Below are 18,890 nucleotides of genomic sequence, written 5' to 3' on the forward strand. Positions count from 1 at the left end.
TAATTTTCATAATTTTTTAAATATTTCAAAAAGTAAAAAAAGAAATAATTTTGAGACGAAAATAAGCTCAATTAATCAAAATTAATCTAATTTAGGGAGTTTTAAATAAATTCTAGTTCTAATCAATTTCAATATCATTTTAATGAGACACCAAATTGGATAAAAGGTCTTCATTGCAATGGGTCCATTAATTATTGGGTTAGGATAATGCAATAAGCAGCCTTTTTTCCCCAGTTTTCCTTGGGTCCAATTTTTTTCTCGCCCCCGTTTTTGAATTCTGAACAATTTATTTTATTAATTAAAAAAATTATTTAATACATAAAATTAAATTATAGAACTCAATTATCTTAATGACGTCGTTTTGGAAGGAGGTGATATAGTGCCCAAAATTGAGAATTTACGCAATTATGTCCTTAAATAACCAAAGGCAATGTGGTGGTAGGGCATTTGATAAAACAATCTCTTGAAGGAAAAGGTCAAACTAACTAACTATTAATTAGACTAAATTACTATTAATCTCATCTAATTATGTCAATTTCAATAATTATCTCTCCATTAATTTACCAAATTTTAAAAAATTATAAAAATAATTATTATGTTTACCAACGATAATATCAAAGTCCACAGATGAGTCAAATCAATTGATTTTTGAGGTAGGTTTGCATTTGTCTATATTGCAAAACTGCCGTGACTCCATTTTCTTCCTCTGGTGGCTTTCGACGATAATCTTGTGTGTTTGCGTTCCTTCCCTTGTGTGATCCTGGTGGCTCTAGTTGAGAAATTGGTTAAGCATGGTGGATTCTTGTTGTTTGGGGCTTTGTTTCAGGCATGCATTGCTTTAGTTCTCTTCTTCCCTAGTTTGCTGCTTCGAGTTTGGTAGCATATCAGGATGTTGGCATCAATGTTGTTGGCTGGTGAGAATGGCGATACTGCGGTTGGTGCTAGAGTATTATGGCTGAATTTTTTGGGTAACACCTGTATATTTTGATTATAGACAATACTGAGTCTTCTCCTGTGTATTTTGGGTTTGTCCAATTGAATTTGCAATACAATTTATACATGATAAAAAAAAAAAAAGGAAAATACAAAAATTGAAAAAAAAAATGCTTCTTAATTTTTTTGAAGTGATTGATAATTTTAAATAAATTAACATTTAGAAAAAAAAAAAACAAATAAAAGTGTGCCCGAGGAAATAATAAAATCTCCATATATGAAAAGTTTCCTAACAGACGATATCCCTTTTTGTTTCCCCAACCCAAAACCCATAAACCTAAAAGTCACAGCTCAGACGTCCCACCTATCAAATTTATAAATTTCTATCCAATGATATTCCTTGCTTCAAGGAAACACTTCTCCCATGGCCTCAAAGCTACCCCTTGCAATTGCATTTCTATCAAATAAATGTTTCGTGCATATCCACCAAACGGTGAGCCCCGCCACCTGCAATATATATATATATATATAATTAATAAGTGGCTGAAGAGGAGAAAAAGGAAAAAGCAAAAAGGGGAAAATTGCAACAGTCGACGCAGCAATCATACACAAGAAATCAAAACTTAGTTAATTGGAAAACTCTCAAACCAAAAACCAGATATTCTGTTTCTGTGCGTTGGCCACACAATTTACTGATTCCACTTGCTTATGTGGACGAACTTTCCTGAGACTAACTTTTGTCAATTCTGATGGAGTTTAGTTCTGTTCACAGTGAATCTCAGCTCGGAAATTTTATAATAAATTTATCATTTTACTGATGTAAATTTGGAATAATTTAAATAACACCATGTTTGCCACTCCAATTAGCAGAATCATTTGGTGTGTTGTGTGTGTTTGTTTTTCGTTTCTTCCAAGTCTTGATGATGCTTCGTAGGGGGGTTTTCTATCGATCTGGGATGGGCTAATATGTTCTATTCTATGTGAAAGTTCACTTTTTTATGTTGATAATCTGGGACCGCATGAACACACCAAGTGATCAACGCTGTCCTTGGTAGTCTATCACGTCTCCTCCCTATAGTTAAAGCCTTGAGTCTTTTGCAGTTGGTTTGGCGTTTAGCGGTGGTTGTGCTTGTTCAGTTGTTTGGGTCTAGTGCAACAGTAGAGTCGGTGAAATTTTAGTCTCAGATTCCAAAGATTTTCAGCTGTGGATAGGCCGGATATTTTGATTAGATTTGAGCTTGTATTGAATTTAGGTTTTCTCTAGCTTTTTTCAACTTATGTTCAATGGATTTTATTAAATATAATTTTTTAATGAGAAATTTATAATTTAATTCTTAAATATTATTATTATTAATTAGTCAGTTCTTATATTTTTAAAAATTTATTTAAACGTTTTTATCTTTTTTTTTTTTCGTCAACAAAATAGTTTTCCATCATTTTTTTGTTAAAATTAGATAAAGGATTCTAGAAAATTTTTAAATTTTAATTTTACTCTCAAATAAAATCCTTTATTTAGTTCTTGGATATTACTATTATTTATAAATTAGTTTCTATATTTTCAAAAATCTATTAAAATATTTTTATCTTTTTTCATATTTATTAAAACGTTCTTGTCGTTGCTTTCCGTCAATAAAATAGTCTCTATTTTTTCTCATATCCATTAAAACGTTTTTATCATTTCTTTCCGTCAATAAAATCATCCCTCCCTATATTTTTAAAAATCTATTAAAACGTTCTTATCGTTTTTTTTCGTCAACGAAATAGTCCTTATCTTTTTTCACATCTATTAAAACATTCTTATCATTTTTTTTCGTCAATAAAATAGTCACTCCTCTTCTTCCTCCTCAAAAAAAAAGAAAAAAAAAAATGATGATGATGATGAAAGAGGAGGAGAAGAAGAAGAAAAAGGAGGATGAGGGAGTAATTAGTCTTTTACTATATTTTTAACGGTAAAAATAGACGGAACGTTGACGGAGAGAAAAGATAAGAACGTTTTAATAGATTTCTTAAAATATAGAAACTGACTTATTAATAATGTTAATACTTATGAATTAAATTATAAACCTTAATTTTTTTAATATCACTTTGAAAATAAAATTATTTAAGGTACGAATTGCAATTATATCGTAGAGTGAATTTTATCTCATTTCAAATCTTTAATTATGAATCAAAATTAAATTATTCATATAATTTTTTTATTTTAGTACGATTTTAAAATCAAATTTTTAAGAAAAAAGTGGCTATTTCAGGAGGCATAGCATGAATTACCATGCTTTTAACAAATTGAATTGAAACGATTAAAAAAGAAAATCAAACTGAAATTATTAACTCCAGTAATAGTTGGATATAATTTTTTTTTCAATTTTATATTTTAAATAAATAAATGTTTTTTATTTAAAAAAATTCATTTTCAATGAAATATAAATTATTTGTAATTGTATAATAATTTATTAGATTTTTAATTATTTTAAATGAATTATTCCAAATGAAATAAGCAATAATTATAATAATAATGTAAATTTAATAAGACAGTGGAAAAAAATGTTAAATCTTTTTCATTTGTTATAATTATGATAAAGAGTAATAAATTAAATTTTATATAAGTTAACGGTAAAATTATAATATAACCTCTAAAATTTTATTTAAATAATAAAATAGTTTTTAAATATATATTTTTATTATAATAATATTATTTTTTTATTAATCTCATATTTCATTCTTTATTTTCACTTTTATATAATATCGTACATATTAATAAAAATTTAAAATATAAAAAATAAAATTTTATAATTTAAAATATATAATATTTTATTTTATTTAAAATATTACTAATAAGGGGTAAAAATTTTCAAAAATAAAAAATATACACATTATTTATAATATTGAGTATATATATTTAGTGAAATATTTATTAATATATATTATTTATATGTAATTTTTTATATAATAAAAATGTATTTATAATAAATATTTGTTCAATGTAATATATTTAATAGTATATATAATAAGTATAAAATATATTTAATTTTAATATAAAAATTAAACTAAAGAATTATATATTTTATAAATAATATAAAATTTTAAAAATTATATTATAATTTACCGTTAACTTATATAAATTCAATTTAATATTTTTAATTATAATTTTTATAAATTAAATAAATTTAATTTTTTTTGAAATGGAAATAAATTTAATTTTATCATCTAAAATTTAAAATATTAAATATAAATATAAATTACTTTTTTTCCAATACCGCATTTGGGATTCATATCTTTTAGCATTGTTCCATAATTAATGTATCGTTTGGATATGATTTTAAATAATGATATATGATTGGTTATAATTTTATATAAAGAGACTTATATTTTTTTATACTCGTGGAATAATAACTAATATATTTTAATTATTAATTAAAAAAGTCAATATTCAATGAGATTAGTTATGAATAATGATATAAAACATTTTGATTTTAAAAAAGGACATAATATAACTAGTAAAAAGTAAATTTTAATTTTATTATGTGGAAAGAAAAATTTTTGTATACACTCATCTCAAGTTGATGCAACTAAATAAATGGTTGTATTGTATTATTGTCTGTTAATAATCAGATTCAAATAAGTTTTTTTCTTTTAAATTCTAAAACACATTCAAATCACTCATAAAATATGAAGTTTCCAAAATGTTAAAATTAAATTTATGTAATAATTATTATTTAGTCATGTATTATAATAAGAATTTATCAGTTAGTTATTTAATTATATAAAATATATTAAAATGTGATGTTTAAATATATTTCCATAAGTTTGGTTTAGTTTGTACTCTTTGTGTTTGTTTTCTAATGACATGTAACTGCCATTCTGTACTTATACCTCCCGTCATAATCATGTTTGGCCATACGCATAAACATATTGCACTATTTTTCATCGTCAGACAATAATTTAATTACATCCGGCGCTACGTAGATACGATTCTGGATATTACGGAGTCTGTTACTCTACGGATTTAGTAGGTTAATCAAGTTAAGCCTTCCAAATGTACGTCCAAGCTTGATCTAGTCAGTCAAAACAAGTCCTGGACTTATATGTGAAGCTGACATATATATTGGGTCTTAATAGAGTTAAGACCTAACCTTTCCAGCACGGGCTCAACCATAGCCAGAATGTCCAGGGTCCGGTTATCATCAAGTGTCATTTTATCTGCTCATTAATTATTCCATGATTAATGATGAGGTAAATCCCGAAGCTCCAATTATTACAACGCGGCTCTAGGAAAGTTCTTGTCAAAACGTCATTTCTTCGCCTTTACCCATTTCAAATTTACGCTTTTGATTTCACTTATTGCTCTGCCTCTTACACAGTTTCTGCTATCTTGCCCTTTCTCTTCTTTGTGATTCCTGCCTTTCTAATCTAAGGTACGTCCTACTCTTCTCATGACTTCTGCTAGGATTCCCGATGTGGTGGGTTTGGTATCCTATATCACCCCTTCCTACTTTTCTCATTACTTTTCCAGCGACTATTCTGACACCACCATCTATAAGATTATGGCACCCCTACCTAATGAGAGGATTGTTCTCCCCTATCCACCACCGGCAGGTATGATAAACACCCAATAAGGGTGCAACTTGGTCTTTTTTGTTAAACAACATGATTTTGGACTAACCTTCCCTTTTACTCCTTTCTTTATTGAGGTCTTCCATCATTTTATGGTAACTTCTCAGATGTTGTCCCCTAATTCTATCTTGTTTATGTGCTGCTTTGAGTCTGTTTGTCTGTGCTGAGATTTTGCCCCTTCAATTGAGTTGTTCTGCACTCTTCTATCCTGCCTCCTCTTCTGCCTGTCTTGTCTCTTGTCCTCCCCGGCTCTTCCTCTGTCTCTATCATCCTTGGTAAACCTGCTTGTAGTTAAGGCGCCATCCTGCCTTATATACTTTTATACTCTTTTCATCAACTCCGCCAGGGTAGTAAGGGGCTTTCTACATAATGATTCGAAGAACTCTAGGGAGGTAGTACCCTTCTGCATAGCTTCTACAACTCTTTCTTCATCAGGCTCAGGTATCTACAAAGCCATAGAGTTAAACCTGGCCATGTACTCTCTTAAGGATTCATTTCTCCTCTGTCGAACGGTCTCTAAGTAGCTTGTCTTTCTCTCTGCAGGGACTCCAGCAATGAATCTGCTAATGAACACGCTGGCTAGGTCGATGAAGCTCATAATACTTCCTGCCTTCAAGCTGTTAAACCACGTCCGGGCTGGTCCTGTTAAGGTGGTAGGAAAAATCTTGCACATCAAGGCATCCGAGTAGGTCTGCAGTTCCATAAATGTCTTATAGTTCAAGACATGCTCCTTGGGGTTTTCCGTCCCATCGTAAGCTGTCATTGTTGGCATTATGAACTTCTTGAAAATAGTTTCTTACTAAACTCATCTCACAAATGATGATGAGGTTGGTAATAGGGAGTTACTATTGTCTCGTGCTCCCAACTTTATCAGTAGTTGCTCTTTCAATCTTTCTAACTTCTGATCTATATTTACGTCTTCCCTTTTGAGCCTCTTCTCCAAATGGAAGTTTCTTTCTAGCTCTTCACTCTCTGTCCTTCCTGCTGGCTTGGGAGGAGTAGCTCTCAGTCCTAGAGCTCTCTTACTATTCTGCCTCTTATTTTGGCTATCGACTCGTTTCTCCAACTGGCCTCTCCATCCCTATCATCTGTTCTCCGATTGCTCTGCTGAGGAGCTTGATAGTTTAATGTGGGTTGGGGTTCATTGATGTTGAACCCCTCATCAGCAGGTAGTACATGAAAAAATATAATTTAGCCACATTTTTATTATCATTATTACTGTTTAAATATATATTTTCCTAGCTTAATTTATATTTTTATAATATTTTTGCAAAAAAGTTGAAAAATAGAAATTTGGAGAAAAATAGCAAAAAAAGCTGAAAAATTGATTTGGCTTCAGTGATTTGGCAAATCAAATCCCAAAGAATGACTAAGGCAGCTTCAGGAAGAGGAAGCTAAATATTCAAGACTTGATATGCCCAAGATGATTTTTCCGGATCACTGGCCAAATCACCTGGAGAAAGCTGAAGTTGACACTCGGAGGAAAACTCACAGAAATGATTTGGGCAAGTAATTTGCCCAAATCATTGCTTAAATCAACTGTCTCCGGCAAAGAAAATACAGAAATGCGAGAAAGGCAGAAATTCAAAAATACAAAAGTCTTAGGGTCCTATCCTATTTCGAATACAATAAGACTAATCCTATAACACCTCCAGGAACCGCACCAAAGGAAGTCCCTCATCAAAGGAGATCTATTCATGCTAAAATACAAGAAGAACATCAAGACCAAGTCAAAATAGGATTCCAACTCTAAAAAGGATTAGGACTTCTCACCTGTAAAAATGGGCAGAAACCAAATAGCCAGATATCTCAGAATTTTCGACAAAAAGCTTCAGCAGCATCTCTCTCTTCCTTTTCTTCTTCCTTTTCTCTTTTATATGTTCTTTGTCCACCATGAGTGGCTAAAAACCTTTTCTTTTAGTTGAAATAGGAGAAGTTTTAGTTTTGTTATGAATTAGGAGATCTGAAACTCTATTATTAAACTTCTATTTTTCAATATTTATGTAACTTGTTCTTCATGTTTATTATTGCCTTGCTATTTGAATCAATAAGGGCCCATTACTTTTAATTGCATAAGCAATATATTGTTAGTTTGAATGATTTAGGTCCGTAATTGCTTGGATTATTTGAACACTAATAATAATTGGTTGCATGATCTAACTTAACCACGCAGTTGGCAAGGTTAGAATTAGGTTTCTCTAATTCTTAAAACAGTTAACAGTTGAAAAGTGAAGAACCCCAAGGACGTTCCTTGGCAACTTGTTAACTAGTGTTTGATTGGCGAACGTTTCCTAATCAAACTAAACTTAAATGAGGAATTTGGTTGTGAGGAGCATCTTCCACAACCTAAACTAATTTATTGAAATAAATAAAAGAATCAAAGTATCAATGATCAATTCTAAACTGAAATGGATCCTATGCTTCAACTAAAGTCTTATTATTATTTATTTACTCATCTTTTAATTATTGCTCTCTTTTGCTACTTAGTTTTAATCTTAGTTTACTATAATAAAAAACAATCCCCCTTATTTTACTTTTATTATTAAATTGCCCAAGTCATTGTTAGGAAAGTCTTTAGTATCAAATCCCTGTGGATTTGACCCTATTGCCACTATCTGCAGTTTTAAGTGTTCATTTCTAATAGATTATTTTTGATAATTTCGACAACCGCTATCAAAAATTGGCGCCGTTGTCGAGGATTTGATTTAACTAACGAATTTTTCTTTTATGACCAGGGCTGGCTATAAGGAAACTCTTATTTACGATCCAAAAATTGAACGTACTGCCAAGAGCTTGAGAAAGCAAGCAAACTTGAGAAACCAAGCCTCAAAACCATCTTCATCAACAACAGCAACGAATCTGGTATCTGCCATCCAATCTACTGCCAAGCCTGCTGCTAAATCTACTACCGCACTTGCTGTAGAATCTGCTGAACTAGCTGCTGCACCTACCACCACACTTATGCTAGAAGCCGAGATGCAAGCACTAGAAAATCAAGCAATGGCTGAACCACCTGCTGTTTATGTAGAAGTCGAAGCTGAAAACGCAGCCATACGAGTCCCACTGCCACGAGAGAGGACACTTCGCCAGCTAGCTGTACCAATAGGAGATCGAGCACCCTTATGCATTACCTATCCACCCTTAACAGCACCCTTTGAATTAAAAACAGGCTTGATCCATCTCCTTCCTAAATTTAGAGGTTTGAAAAATGAGGACCCCCACAAACACTTAAAAGAATTCCACATTATGTGCTCAACCATGAGACCCCAAGGTATTTCCAAAGAGCATGTTAAGCTTAGAGCCTTCCCTTTTTCCCTTGATAACTATGCCAAGGATTGGCTGTTCTACCTACCACCCGGATCCATCACATCATGGGCAGGTATGGTGAGAGCATTCTTAAGTAAATTCTTCCCAACTTCAAAAGCCATTGGCATCCGTTGAGAGATAAGTGGCATAAGGCAAAGGCATTCTGAAGGCTTATATGAGTATTGGGAAAGGTTCAAAAGATTGTGCATAAGCTGCCCTCAATATGACATCTCAGACAAATCACTCATCGAATACTTCTATGGAGGTTTGCTACCTTCGAAAAGAAAATTTATTGATGCAGCATGTGGAGGATCAATTGAAGACAAGACACCTCAAGCCATAAGGGATTTAATTTCTACCATGGCAGCAGCCTCAAAATAATTTAGGGACCAAGAACAACTACCAAGAAGGGTAAACGAGGTAAGTACATCATCCCAAATCTCTGATCTAACCAATGTTGTCCGTAGCCTTGTTGTAGGGCAGGCCCAACAAGCTTAGCAAATTCAGCAACCAAAGCCATGTGGGATACGTGCAAACATGGGACACCCAACTAACCTACGTCCTTCCCTTCAAGAAGAAGACCAGCAAGTCAATGCAGTTGGAGGATTTAATGGGCAAAGAATGTACGATCCCTACTCTAACACCTACAACCCAAGTTGGAGGGATCACCCAAACTTCAATAATGCAAGGGCTAATCAATATTCGAGCTATCAGCAAAGAAATTCAGTCCAAGCAGCACCTTAGAAATCTAATATGCCCCTTAAAGAGATCGTAAAGTCTTTAGCAAACACGGTACAAAACCTTGAACAACAAGTGGGTCAAATAGCCACCTCCGTGAGTAAGCTAGAATCACAAGGAAAACTACTTTCCCAAACTAAGATTAATCCAAGACAGAATGCTAGTGCCATCACATTAAGAAGTGGGAAAGAGCTCCAAGGCAGCAAGTCTAGGTAGGGATTTGCCCAAATGCAGAAACAGGTTGCTGTGAAGAAACTGCCGAAAGATGATCTAGGGCATCGATTTGCCCAAATCACGGACCAAATTTATGGACAGACAGAACTTCCTTGCAGAGATGATTTTCCCAAATCTCCAGAAAAGGCAGAAATCGATTTGCCCAAATTGACAACCCAGGCAGAATCTAGACCCAAATAGACCAAGACAGATCAACAACCAGAGGAAAAATTTAAGGTACCTCCCCCTTTCCAAAAAGATTTTCAAGATCTCAAAAGGAAAAAAAAGGAAAGAGAAATACTTGAGACACTTTGCAAGGTGGAAATCAACATACCTTTATTAGATGTTGTCAAACAAATACTGAGATATGCCAAATTTCTCAAAGAGCTATGCACCAACTGTCGAAAACTTGTTGAACATGAAAAAGTAAGTGTGGGGGAGTGTGTCTCAACTTTCATACAAAGAAAACTTCTAGCCAAATGCAAAGATAGAGGAATATTCGCGGTCTTATGCAAAATAGGCAATGTGGGAATAAAGAAAGCCATGTGTGACCTTGGGGCATCAATTAATGTTATGCATCTTTTCATCTATAACTCATTAAATGCAGGCACACTTAAAGGCACCAGTATAGTGATCCAGTTGGCTGATACGTCTGTTGTCTACTCCAAAGGAGTCTTAGAAGATGTGATAGTTCAAGTGGACCAGTTAGTCTTCCCAGTAGACTTTTATGTAATTGACATGGAGGAGGACGAAAGCAACACTACCTCAGACATCTTACTTGGACGACCATTCTTGAGCACAGCCAGGACCAAAATTGATGTGCACGATGGCACATTAACTATGGAATTTGAAGGAGAAGTAATCAAGTTTAATGTTTATGATGCCATGAAATTTCCTAATGATGTGTCTCCTGTTCATGGCCTTGATATTATTGATTACTTAAGTCAAGAAATTATTGATTTTGATCAAGATAATTTACTAAACGCTAGTTTACGCAGGCAAGAGAACATGGACGACAAGACCAGCAATATTAAGACAGATGCAGGGGAGATAGTGTGCTGCACAACACTGACTGTGGATGATTTGCTTAAATCACTAGAACGGGCAAACCCTGACTTGCCCAAATCACTGGTACGACTAGACATAACCAGGGACAATTTGACCAAATCACCAGAGCCAGCATCAAACAGTCTACCGAAATCGATGGACAAACAGCAAACTCCAGATCAGACAACACCTGCACCAGACTTGAAACCTCTACCAGGACACCTTAAATACACATACTTGGGGGCAAGAAAGACACTACCAGTCATAATGTCCAATTAGCTGAGCCAACTAGAAGAAGAAAGCCTCCTAGAGATGCTGAGGAAACACAAGAAAGCCATTGGGTGGACCTTGGAGGACATAAAGGGCATTTCACCATCAACATGCATGCATCGAATACTCATGGAAGAAGAGTGCAAACCTGTCCGAGATGCTCAAAGAAGGTTGAATCCCCCAATGACGGAGGTTGCGAAAAAAGAGATAGTAAAGCTCTTGGACACTGGGGTCATCTACCCCAACTTTGACAGCAAATGGGTGAGCCCTATCCACATAGTGTCAAAAAAGACTGGGATTACCATTGTCCCCAATTCTAAAGGAGCGCTAGCACCCACTCGTGTGTAAAATGGGTGGAGAGTGTGCATAGATTACAGGAAGCTCAATGCAGCCATAAGGAAGGACCACTTTCCCTTGCCATTCATGGACCAGATGCTTGAGAGACTCGCAGAAAAAACCCACTACTGCTGTCTGGATGGGTATTCGGGATTCTATCAATCCCTGTTGCCTTTGAAGATCAAGAAAAAATAACTTTCACCTGTCCATTCGGTACCTTCACATTCAGGAGGATGCCTTTCGGCCTTTGCAATGCACCAACCACCTTTCAATGTTGCATGATGAGTATTTTTTCTGACTATGTGGAGAAGATTATTAAAATCTTTATGGACGACTTCACGGTGTATGGTAACTCTTTCAATGAATTCCTTACTAACTTAGAGAAGATACTACAAAGGTGCTTGGAATCAAACCTGGCTTTAAACTATGAAAAGTATCACTTCATGGTTAACCACAGTTTAATCCTAGGCCACATCGTTTCAGAAAAAGGGATAGAGGTGGACAAACGCAAAGTAGACACCATCAAGAGCCTGCCTTATCCAACCAGCATTTGGGAGATCCGCTTTTTCCTTGGCCATGTTGGGTTCTACCGAAGGTTCATCAAAGATTTCTCCAAAATCACACAGCCATTGTGTAGATTGCTCAACCAAGATGTACCATTTGACTTTGATGAAGACTGCAGAACAACCTTTGATTTAATTAAATCATTGCTGGTCATAGCCCCAATCATCCAGCCACCCGATTGGACCCTTCCCTTTGAGATTATGAGCGATGCCAGCAACTTTGCTGTAGGTAGAGTATTGGGGCAGTGTGTAGGGAACTCTCCTCATGTCATTCACTATGCCTCACGCACCTTAGATGCTGCACAATGTAATTATTCCACAATAGAAAAAGAATTGTTGGCAGTGGTATTTGCATTAGAGAAGTTTCAGCCCTACCTACTTGGGGACAAAAGTCATTGTTTATTTAAACCATACTACATTGAGGTACTTGATCAACAAAAAGGAAGCAAAGCCGAGATTGGTCCGTTGGATACTACTGTTACAAGAGTTTGATCTAGAAGTTCGAGACAAGAAAGGGAAGGAGAGCCTTGTAGCTGATCCCCTCAGCCGAATACCTTCGAACATGGAGACATGCCCCATCAATGAAACCTTCCCTGATGAATACCTGTTTGCTGCCCAAGAGGATGAACCATGGTATACTGACATAGTGAATTACCTTGCTACAGGTGATTTGCCTTCTGATTTGCCCAAACACATGAGGGACAAGGTAAAGAAAGACGCAAGGTACTACATGTGGGATGAACCTTACCTATGGAAACATTGTTCAAATCAAGTAATAAGGAGATGCATCCCAAATCAAGAAATTTCTTCAGTTTTGACCTTCTGCCATTCATATAGCTGTGGAGGAAACTTCGGCCCACGCAAGACAGCACAGAAGATTCTTGAATGTGGGTTATATTGGCCTAACATATTTCGTGATACTTATTTATTTTGTAGGTCATGTGCAAGGTGCCAACAGACAGGTAACCTCAGCAGCCGAAGTAAAATACCACAGTCACCCATCATGGTCTGCGAGATCTTTGACATATGGAGCATAGACTTCATAGGACCATTCCCACCATTCTTTGAAAACACCTACATACTGCTAGCCGTAGACTATGTGTCCAAGAGGATAGAAGCCAAAGTAGCAAGGGCTGATGATGCAAGGGTGGTGGTTGACTTTGTGAGAACCCTCATCTTCTCCAGATATGGTCTGCCCAAAGCCATAATTAGTGATCGAGGGACTCATTTCTGCAACAAGATAGTGGAAATCCTTCTTAGAAAGCACCATGTTGTCCATAGAACATCCACTGCCTACCACCCTCAAACAAATGGGCTGGCTGAAGTATCAAATAGAGAAATCAAGTCCATCCTAGAGAAAACAGTTTGCCCAAAACGCAAAGACTGGAGTGTGCGCCTCAATGATGCTTTGTGAGCATATAGAACAACCAACAAAACACCAATAGGAATGTCCCCATATCGGCTGATCTATAGAAAAGAATGTCATCTGCCCGTTAAACTTGAACATGAAGCCTATTGGGCTGTTAAGAGCTGCAATCTAGATGAAAAAGAAGCCGGATCACACAGAAAATTACAAATTCAAGAGCTAGAGGAAATACGACGTGATGCATATGAAGCATCGTGGGATTACAAGGCCAAAACCAAAGCCTTCTATGATAAACATATCTCTAGAAAACAGTTTCAGGTTGGTGATAAAGTTTTGCTTTTTGACTCACAATTTAAATTATTTCCAGGAAAGCTACGGTCTAGGTGGATTGGGTCATTCTTAGTAGAACATATCTTTTCCCATGGAGCTGTGGACATACATAGTCCAAAAATGGGCAAGACCTTCAAGGTCAATGGGCACCGTCTAAAGCCATTTTATGAAGGATTTACCGTGCACCTTGTGGAAGAAGTTCCCTTGGACCCTCCTTCCCTATCCTGTTGATCAAAGCAAGATATTTCAGCCCACGACAGAAAACCAGGACGCTACTGGGAGGCAGCCCAGCTGAAGTGATTTGCCCAAATCACTGGACAAATCGACTGACTATACCATAGTCGTGAGTGATTGGGACAAGTGATTTACCCAAATCAATGGCAAACTGACAGAATTCTCCCATTGCAGAAAAGCCGTGACTAGGGCCAATCAAGCAATCGCAATAAGGAAGTGATTTGGCCAAGCAATTTGCCCAAATCCTTGACCAAATCACCCCGCCAAGGAGACTGAGACTCAGCATTTAATGATCAGGGCAGTTCAACTTCCTCAAATAACTTTAAATAGTTTTTTTCCACTTTTCTTTTTACTTACGCTATTCTTGTTTCCTCATCTCCTTCCTTCTTCTTCAAGTTTTCCTTCCGGTGAAATCCTACAAGCATGGTCCCAAAAAAAATGGTGGCCACCTCCGGCCCCAGCATGTGGCGAAAACTAGGTCTGCCTAGACCCATATGCATCCCCACTGACAGCAACGAAGAACCCATCACCAACCCTCTGCCCATCACCGACACTACTGACATAGGGTCGACCGAGGCAATGGCAACCAGGACTGCTGCGATACCCGTTGTCCACACCTATCACCGATGGACTAAGGCGTCGATGATAGCTCCACTGATTGAGACACAGACGGTCGAGACAAACGCCCCTGGAGACGCGACGCTTCTAGAGGAAACCCGTTCGACTAGCCACGGATAGAAACGACTAATGACACCTTGTTCCTCGCCACCACCAAGCCCAAAGCGCTGGATATAAGCCACCATCAGTATGCCAGACACAACTCCAGCAGGCCACAGCCAGGGCGACTTGCCCAATGACTTGCCCAAACCATCAGACCCTGACCATGCAACGAAGGCCTTGACCTTCAATAAACAAACTGAACGATCCAGTTTTGACAGGGTCTCCTCTTTACCCTATCACCCAGGTAAGTTCCTACACCATAGCACCCTTGAGGCATTAGGGATTCAGGAATAGGTAAAATCCCTTATTGATGACATTGGGTGGGGTACATTCTTTTATCTGCGTATGCCTGCCTTCACAGAACTCACCCACAAGTTCTTCTGCATGTTTTATTTTGATAGGGCTGCCATGACCACCATTCACACACCAGACACTGTGAGTTTTAAATTGATAGGACAGCAGTTCCGCTTGTCCATGGACGAGTTCAGTGTTGCGCTGGGGTGTGAGTGCCCTGATTCCACCTGGGATTTCCCTGCTGGGTTCAATCCCAACACTGCCTACACAGACCTATGTGACAACCCGCCAAACACCTATTCACCCACCAAATCAAAGGACCTATACTTAAGAAACCTCTGCTTAAAATACCTACATAGGTTCTTAGCCTACACCCTTTTTGGGAGGAAGGATGCGCCAAACATTCTAACCAAAACTGAGTTGTATATACTGAGGAGCATGTCCACCAAACAAGAAATTCACTTGGGTTTCTGGGTTGCCACACAGCTCTCTGGCATAATCACATACCACCGCCCCTTGATCCTTGGGCACTTCATCACCTCCATTGAAGTTAATTTAAAATTATTGCATCCTACTTATACTGATCTTACCCCCATCGGCGAACCAACTCCCCTGGACCTATGCACTTTTGTAATACCCGGCTAGACTCCGGTATCGGAATTCCTACCGTCCGGTGGAATCTCGGATGTCGGAAGCCTCTAGTAGGGTAGAATCATGTTTTCATAAAATGTTTTAAGGTATTTCATGGTTTTAAGTAAAGTGGAAATGAGTTTTTGCACGAAAACAACCTTGAAGGAAAACTCAGGTTCGGCCGCCGAATCTCAAGTTCGGCCGCCGAACATGCATGCCTTCGGGAGCGCCTTTAGGCCCCCGAAAGCATAAGTGAGGAAAGTCCAGGTTCGGCCGCCGAACCTCAAGTTCGGCCGCCGAACATGGCATGCATGCGGAGGCACATTCGGCCCCCGAACGTGGCCTGGCCAGCCACTATAAAAGGGTCCCTTAGCCGAAAATGGGCGAGCTTTCTCCCCATTTCCGGCCAAGGTGAGCTCTCCGCCGCCCCTCACCGATCTTGAGTTCTTTCCTTCCCATCTTACTCGATTTTCATGAGTTTTTATCTGGTTTTGAAGATTTTCAAGCTTTGAGCAAAGTTTTGGAGCTTTGAGGTTCAAGAACTCAAAACCTCCCATCTCCGAGTTTAGGACGCCTCTCCCTCGATCTACAAGAGGTAAGAGCCGATCTTAAGCTCATTTTATGTTTAAAGTAAGTTTTATGCAAGATCTATGGGTAAAATGCATGTTTAGCTCATAGTTAGGTTTATGGGTTTTATATGTGTTTTTGAGCAATGTGAGTTGCTTGTGTGTTGTAGTTGGGGTTTTTGATGGTTTGATGCCCCTAGGAGCTTCTATGTTTGCTTGTGAATGCTTGGGAATGTTGTAGAATAGGTTTATGCATGATTGGTTAGTTTTGGAGGCACAAATGCATAAGGGAGCCAAGTTTCTGCCCTTTGGCAGAAACCAGGTTCGGCAGCCGAAAATGGCTGGGGAGGCAGGCCTTTCGGCTGCCGAAGTTGCCCCCGAAAGGAGACTTTCGTCTCTGTCTGGCACTTTCGGCCGCCGAACATGCATGAGTTTCGCCTCTGTCTGGGAGTTTCGGCCGCCGAAGGTGCCGCCGAACCTGCCTGACTTTTGGCTCTGGAGGGACTTTCAGCCGCCGAACCTGCCGCCGAAAGTGCCCTGTCCAGCCCTTTCTTGCATGTTTTTCTATGATTATTCTATGATGTTTTAGAGGGTTTCTGGGGGATAGTTTAGAGTTATGTTCATGTATGTTTGGTCCCTCATTTGAGTCCACCTGTGTAGGTTCGGACCCGAGGAACCGAGGACCCCAGCAGTGAGTCTGTTGCCCCAGTGTCTGGTCAGAGCTATCCAGAGGTGAGTGGAATATCTCATTATGTTTTAAAGCAAATGATGAACTTTTTAGCATGATTCACGCATCATGAATGCCATGTGATGAATTAGGTTGTTTGCATTAGAATTCACGAATATGTTGCATTGCATATGTTAAATGTTGATGTGGATGAATGTTGGATGATCCATAGCCCTCGATCTATGATATGACGATATGATATGTACGGTATGGAAAGTAAGACCAGTGGGACCCATTCTATGTTCGCTGGCACTATGTAAGGGAAAGACCAGGACCCATTCTACGTTTTGGCACAGTTGGACACTGTTATGTTATGATATGTAAGGAAAAGACCAGGACCCATTCTACGTTCTGGCACAGTTGGACCATGTAGAGGGCTATTGGTGACAAGTTCATCCTTGATGTGATTAGCTGTGATGTGATGCATACCATGATTCATATGATTTAAATGTTTTTATTATTCTGCTCACTGGGCTCTAGTAGCTCACCCCTCTCCCATTTCCCCAGGTTTGCAGGTACAGGGTAGACCAGGAGGTTTACAAGAGTAATGAAGTCGTGTATGTAATAGTTAGTGTGGACATGATAGACGTATGAATGTTATGTAAAAGTACAGTTTCAGTCTTGTATTGATATTGAGGATTAGATATTGTGCTTGACATTGTGTATGAGGTATCCCTTTTATTACATGATCAAAAATGTTTTATAATGTTCATGAAAGCCAACTCATCTCATGTTGTATTGCCCATTGGGGCATTGATGAGATCCCACAGAGGGATCACGATTATGATTATGACTATGTACAGTGTATGTTCAGGTTGAGTTGGATGTTTGAAGGAAAAGTTTCAAATTTTTATGTATGTTGTTGATCATGTATGGGATTAAACAGGTTTTCAGGATGAATGTCAGGCTTGCTACGGGTCTTGGCGGCCTTAAGCCGACCCGGATCCTAGCGCCGGTAGCGGTTCGATTTTCGGGTCGTTACAGAATGGTATCAGAGCCCTAGGTTCATAGGATCGGACCTAGAGTGTCGGGCTCATAGATGTTCTAGAAGGTCAAGCACAATAGGAAAGATCATGTCCACTAGGATAGGATGTGGAGTCCTGTCTTGTATGATGATGTGAAATGCCATGATTATATACATGTGCATTGATGCTATGATATGAATGATGTATATGTGATGAGGGTTCATGTGTGCCCACATGAACCATATGATGCTAATGTTTGTATGATGTGTACTGTTTTTCAGAAAACAGGATGAGAGGAACACGTCGATCTGCACGATTGACTGGAGTGCCACCTGAGGATGAGGGCACGAGCGCCCGTCCTCCTACATTGCCTAGGGCAATGTCTTGTAGAGCCAACAGAGAAAGAGTGTCAAGGGACCCTAGAAGGTCTTTTGATGCTAGCAGAAGGGGGACTGATAGAGGAGGAAGTTCGGCAGATGTGAGGGAGGTTATGGAAGAGGAGCAGAGGAGGGATGGGAACCTGGATGTGAGCATGGAGGAAGAAGGGACAGGGGAGTCTCAGGGAGGCGTTCAGGCCTCGGGGTATGGTTTTCCACCCTACTATCCACCCTTCCCACAGGGTTCAGGGTATCCGATGGGAGGTACATCGGATTTTTCCAGCTTTAACCCTTACCCTACCTACATGCCTTATCCACCTTTCTATCCACCTTACCCACAGTACCCAGCTTATCCACCCTCACCTTTCTATCCAAACCCGGCAAACCCCACCTTGGGGAATGCTGCACCCCCACCTCCACCACCTACAGAATCAGCAGCCCCGTTACTCAACCTCCCAGACCTAGCTCAGCTGATGGGAGCAAGGTAAAGATGATAGATTACCTCAAGCTGGATGCTCCCAAATACAAGTCAGGGGATGACCCCTTTGAGTATCTGAGAGTAGTGAAGACAATAACTGATGAGCTAGGGGCAAGTGACAGCAGGGCCATTCAGATGGCAGGGTTCACCTTAAAGTTCAAGAAGGCACGGGAATGGTTCAAGTGT

The 18,890-nt window shown here is 38.2% G+C and overlaps 1 protein-coding gene across 1 annotated transcript; it reads left to right on the forward strand.

The window, feature by feature from the left end:
- Nucleotides 1-13,464: 13,464 nt before the first annotated feature.
- Nucleotides 13,465-13,944, forward strand: LOC110611494. Its single transcript, XM_021751876.1, has one exon. It carries the CDS (start codon nucleotides 13,465-13,467, stop codon nucleotides 13,942-13,944), a length of 480 nt encoding a protein of 159 aa, XP_021607568.1.
- The last annotated feature ends 4,946 nt before the right edge of the window (nucleotides 13,945-18,890 follow it).

Source organism: Manihot esculenta, chromosome 9, assembly GCF_001659605.2.
Source record: "Manihot esculenta cultivar AM560-2 chromosome 9, M.esculenta_v8, whole genome shotgun sequence".
NCBI lineage: Eukaryota > Viridiplantae > Streptophyta > Magnoliopsida > Malpighiales > Euphorbiaceae > Manihot > Manihot esculenta.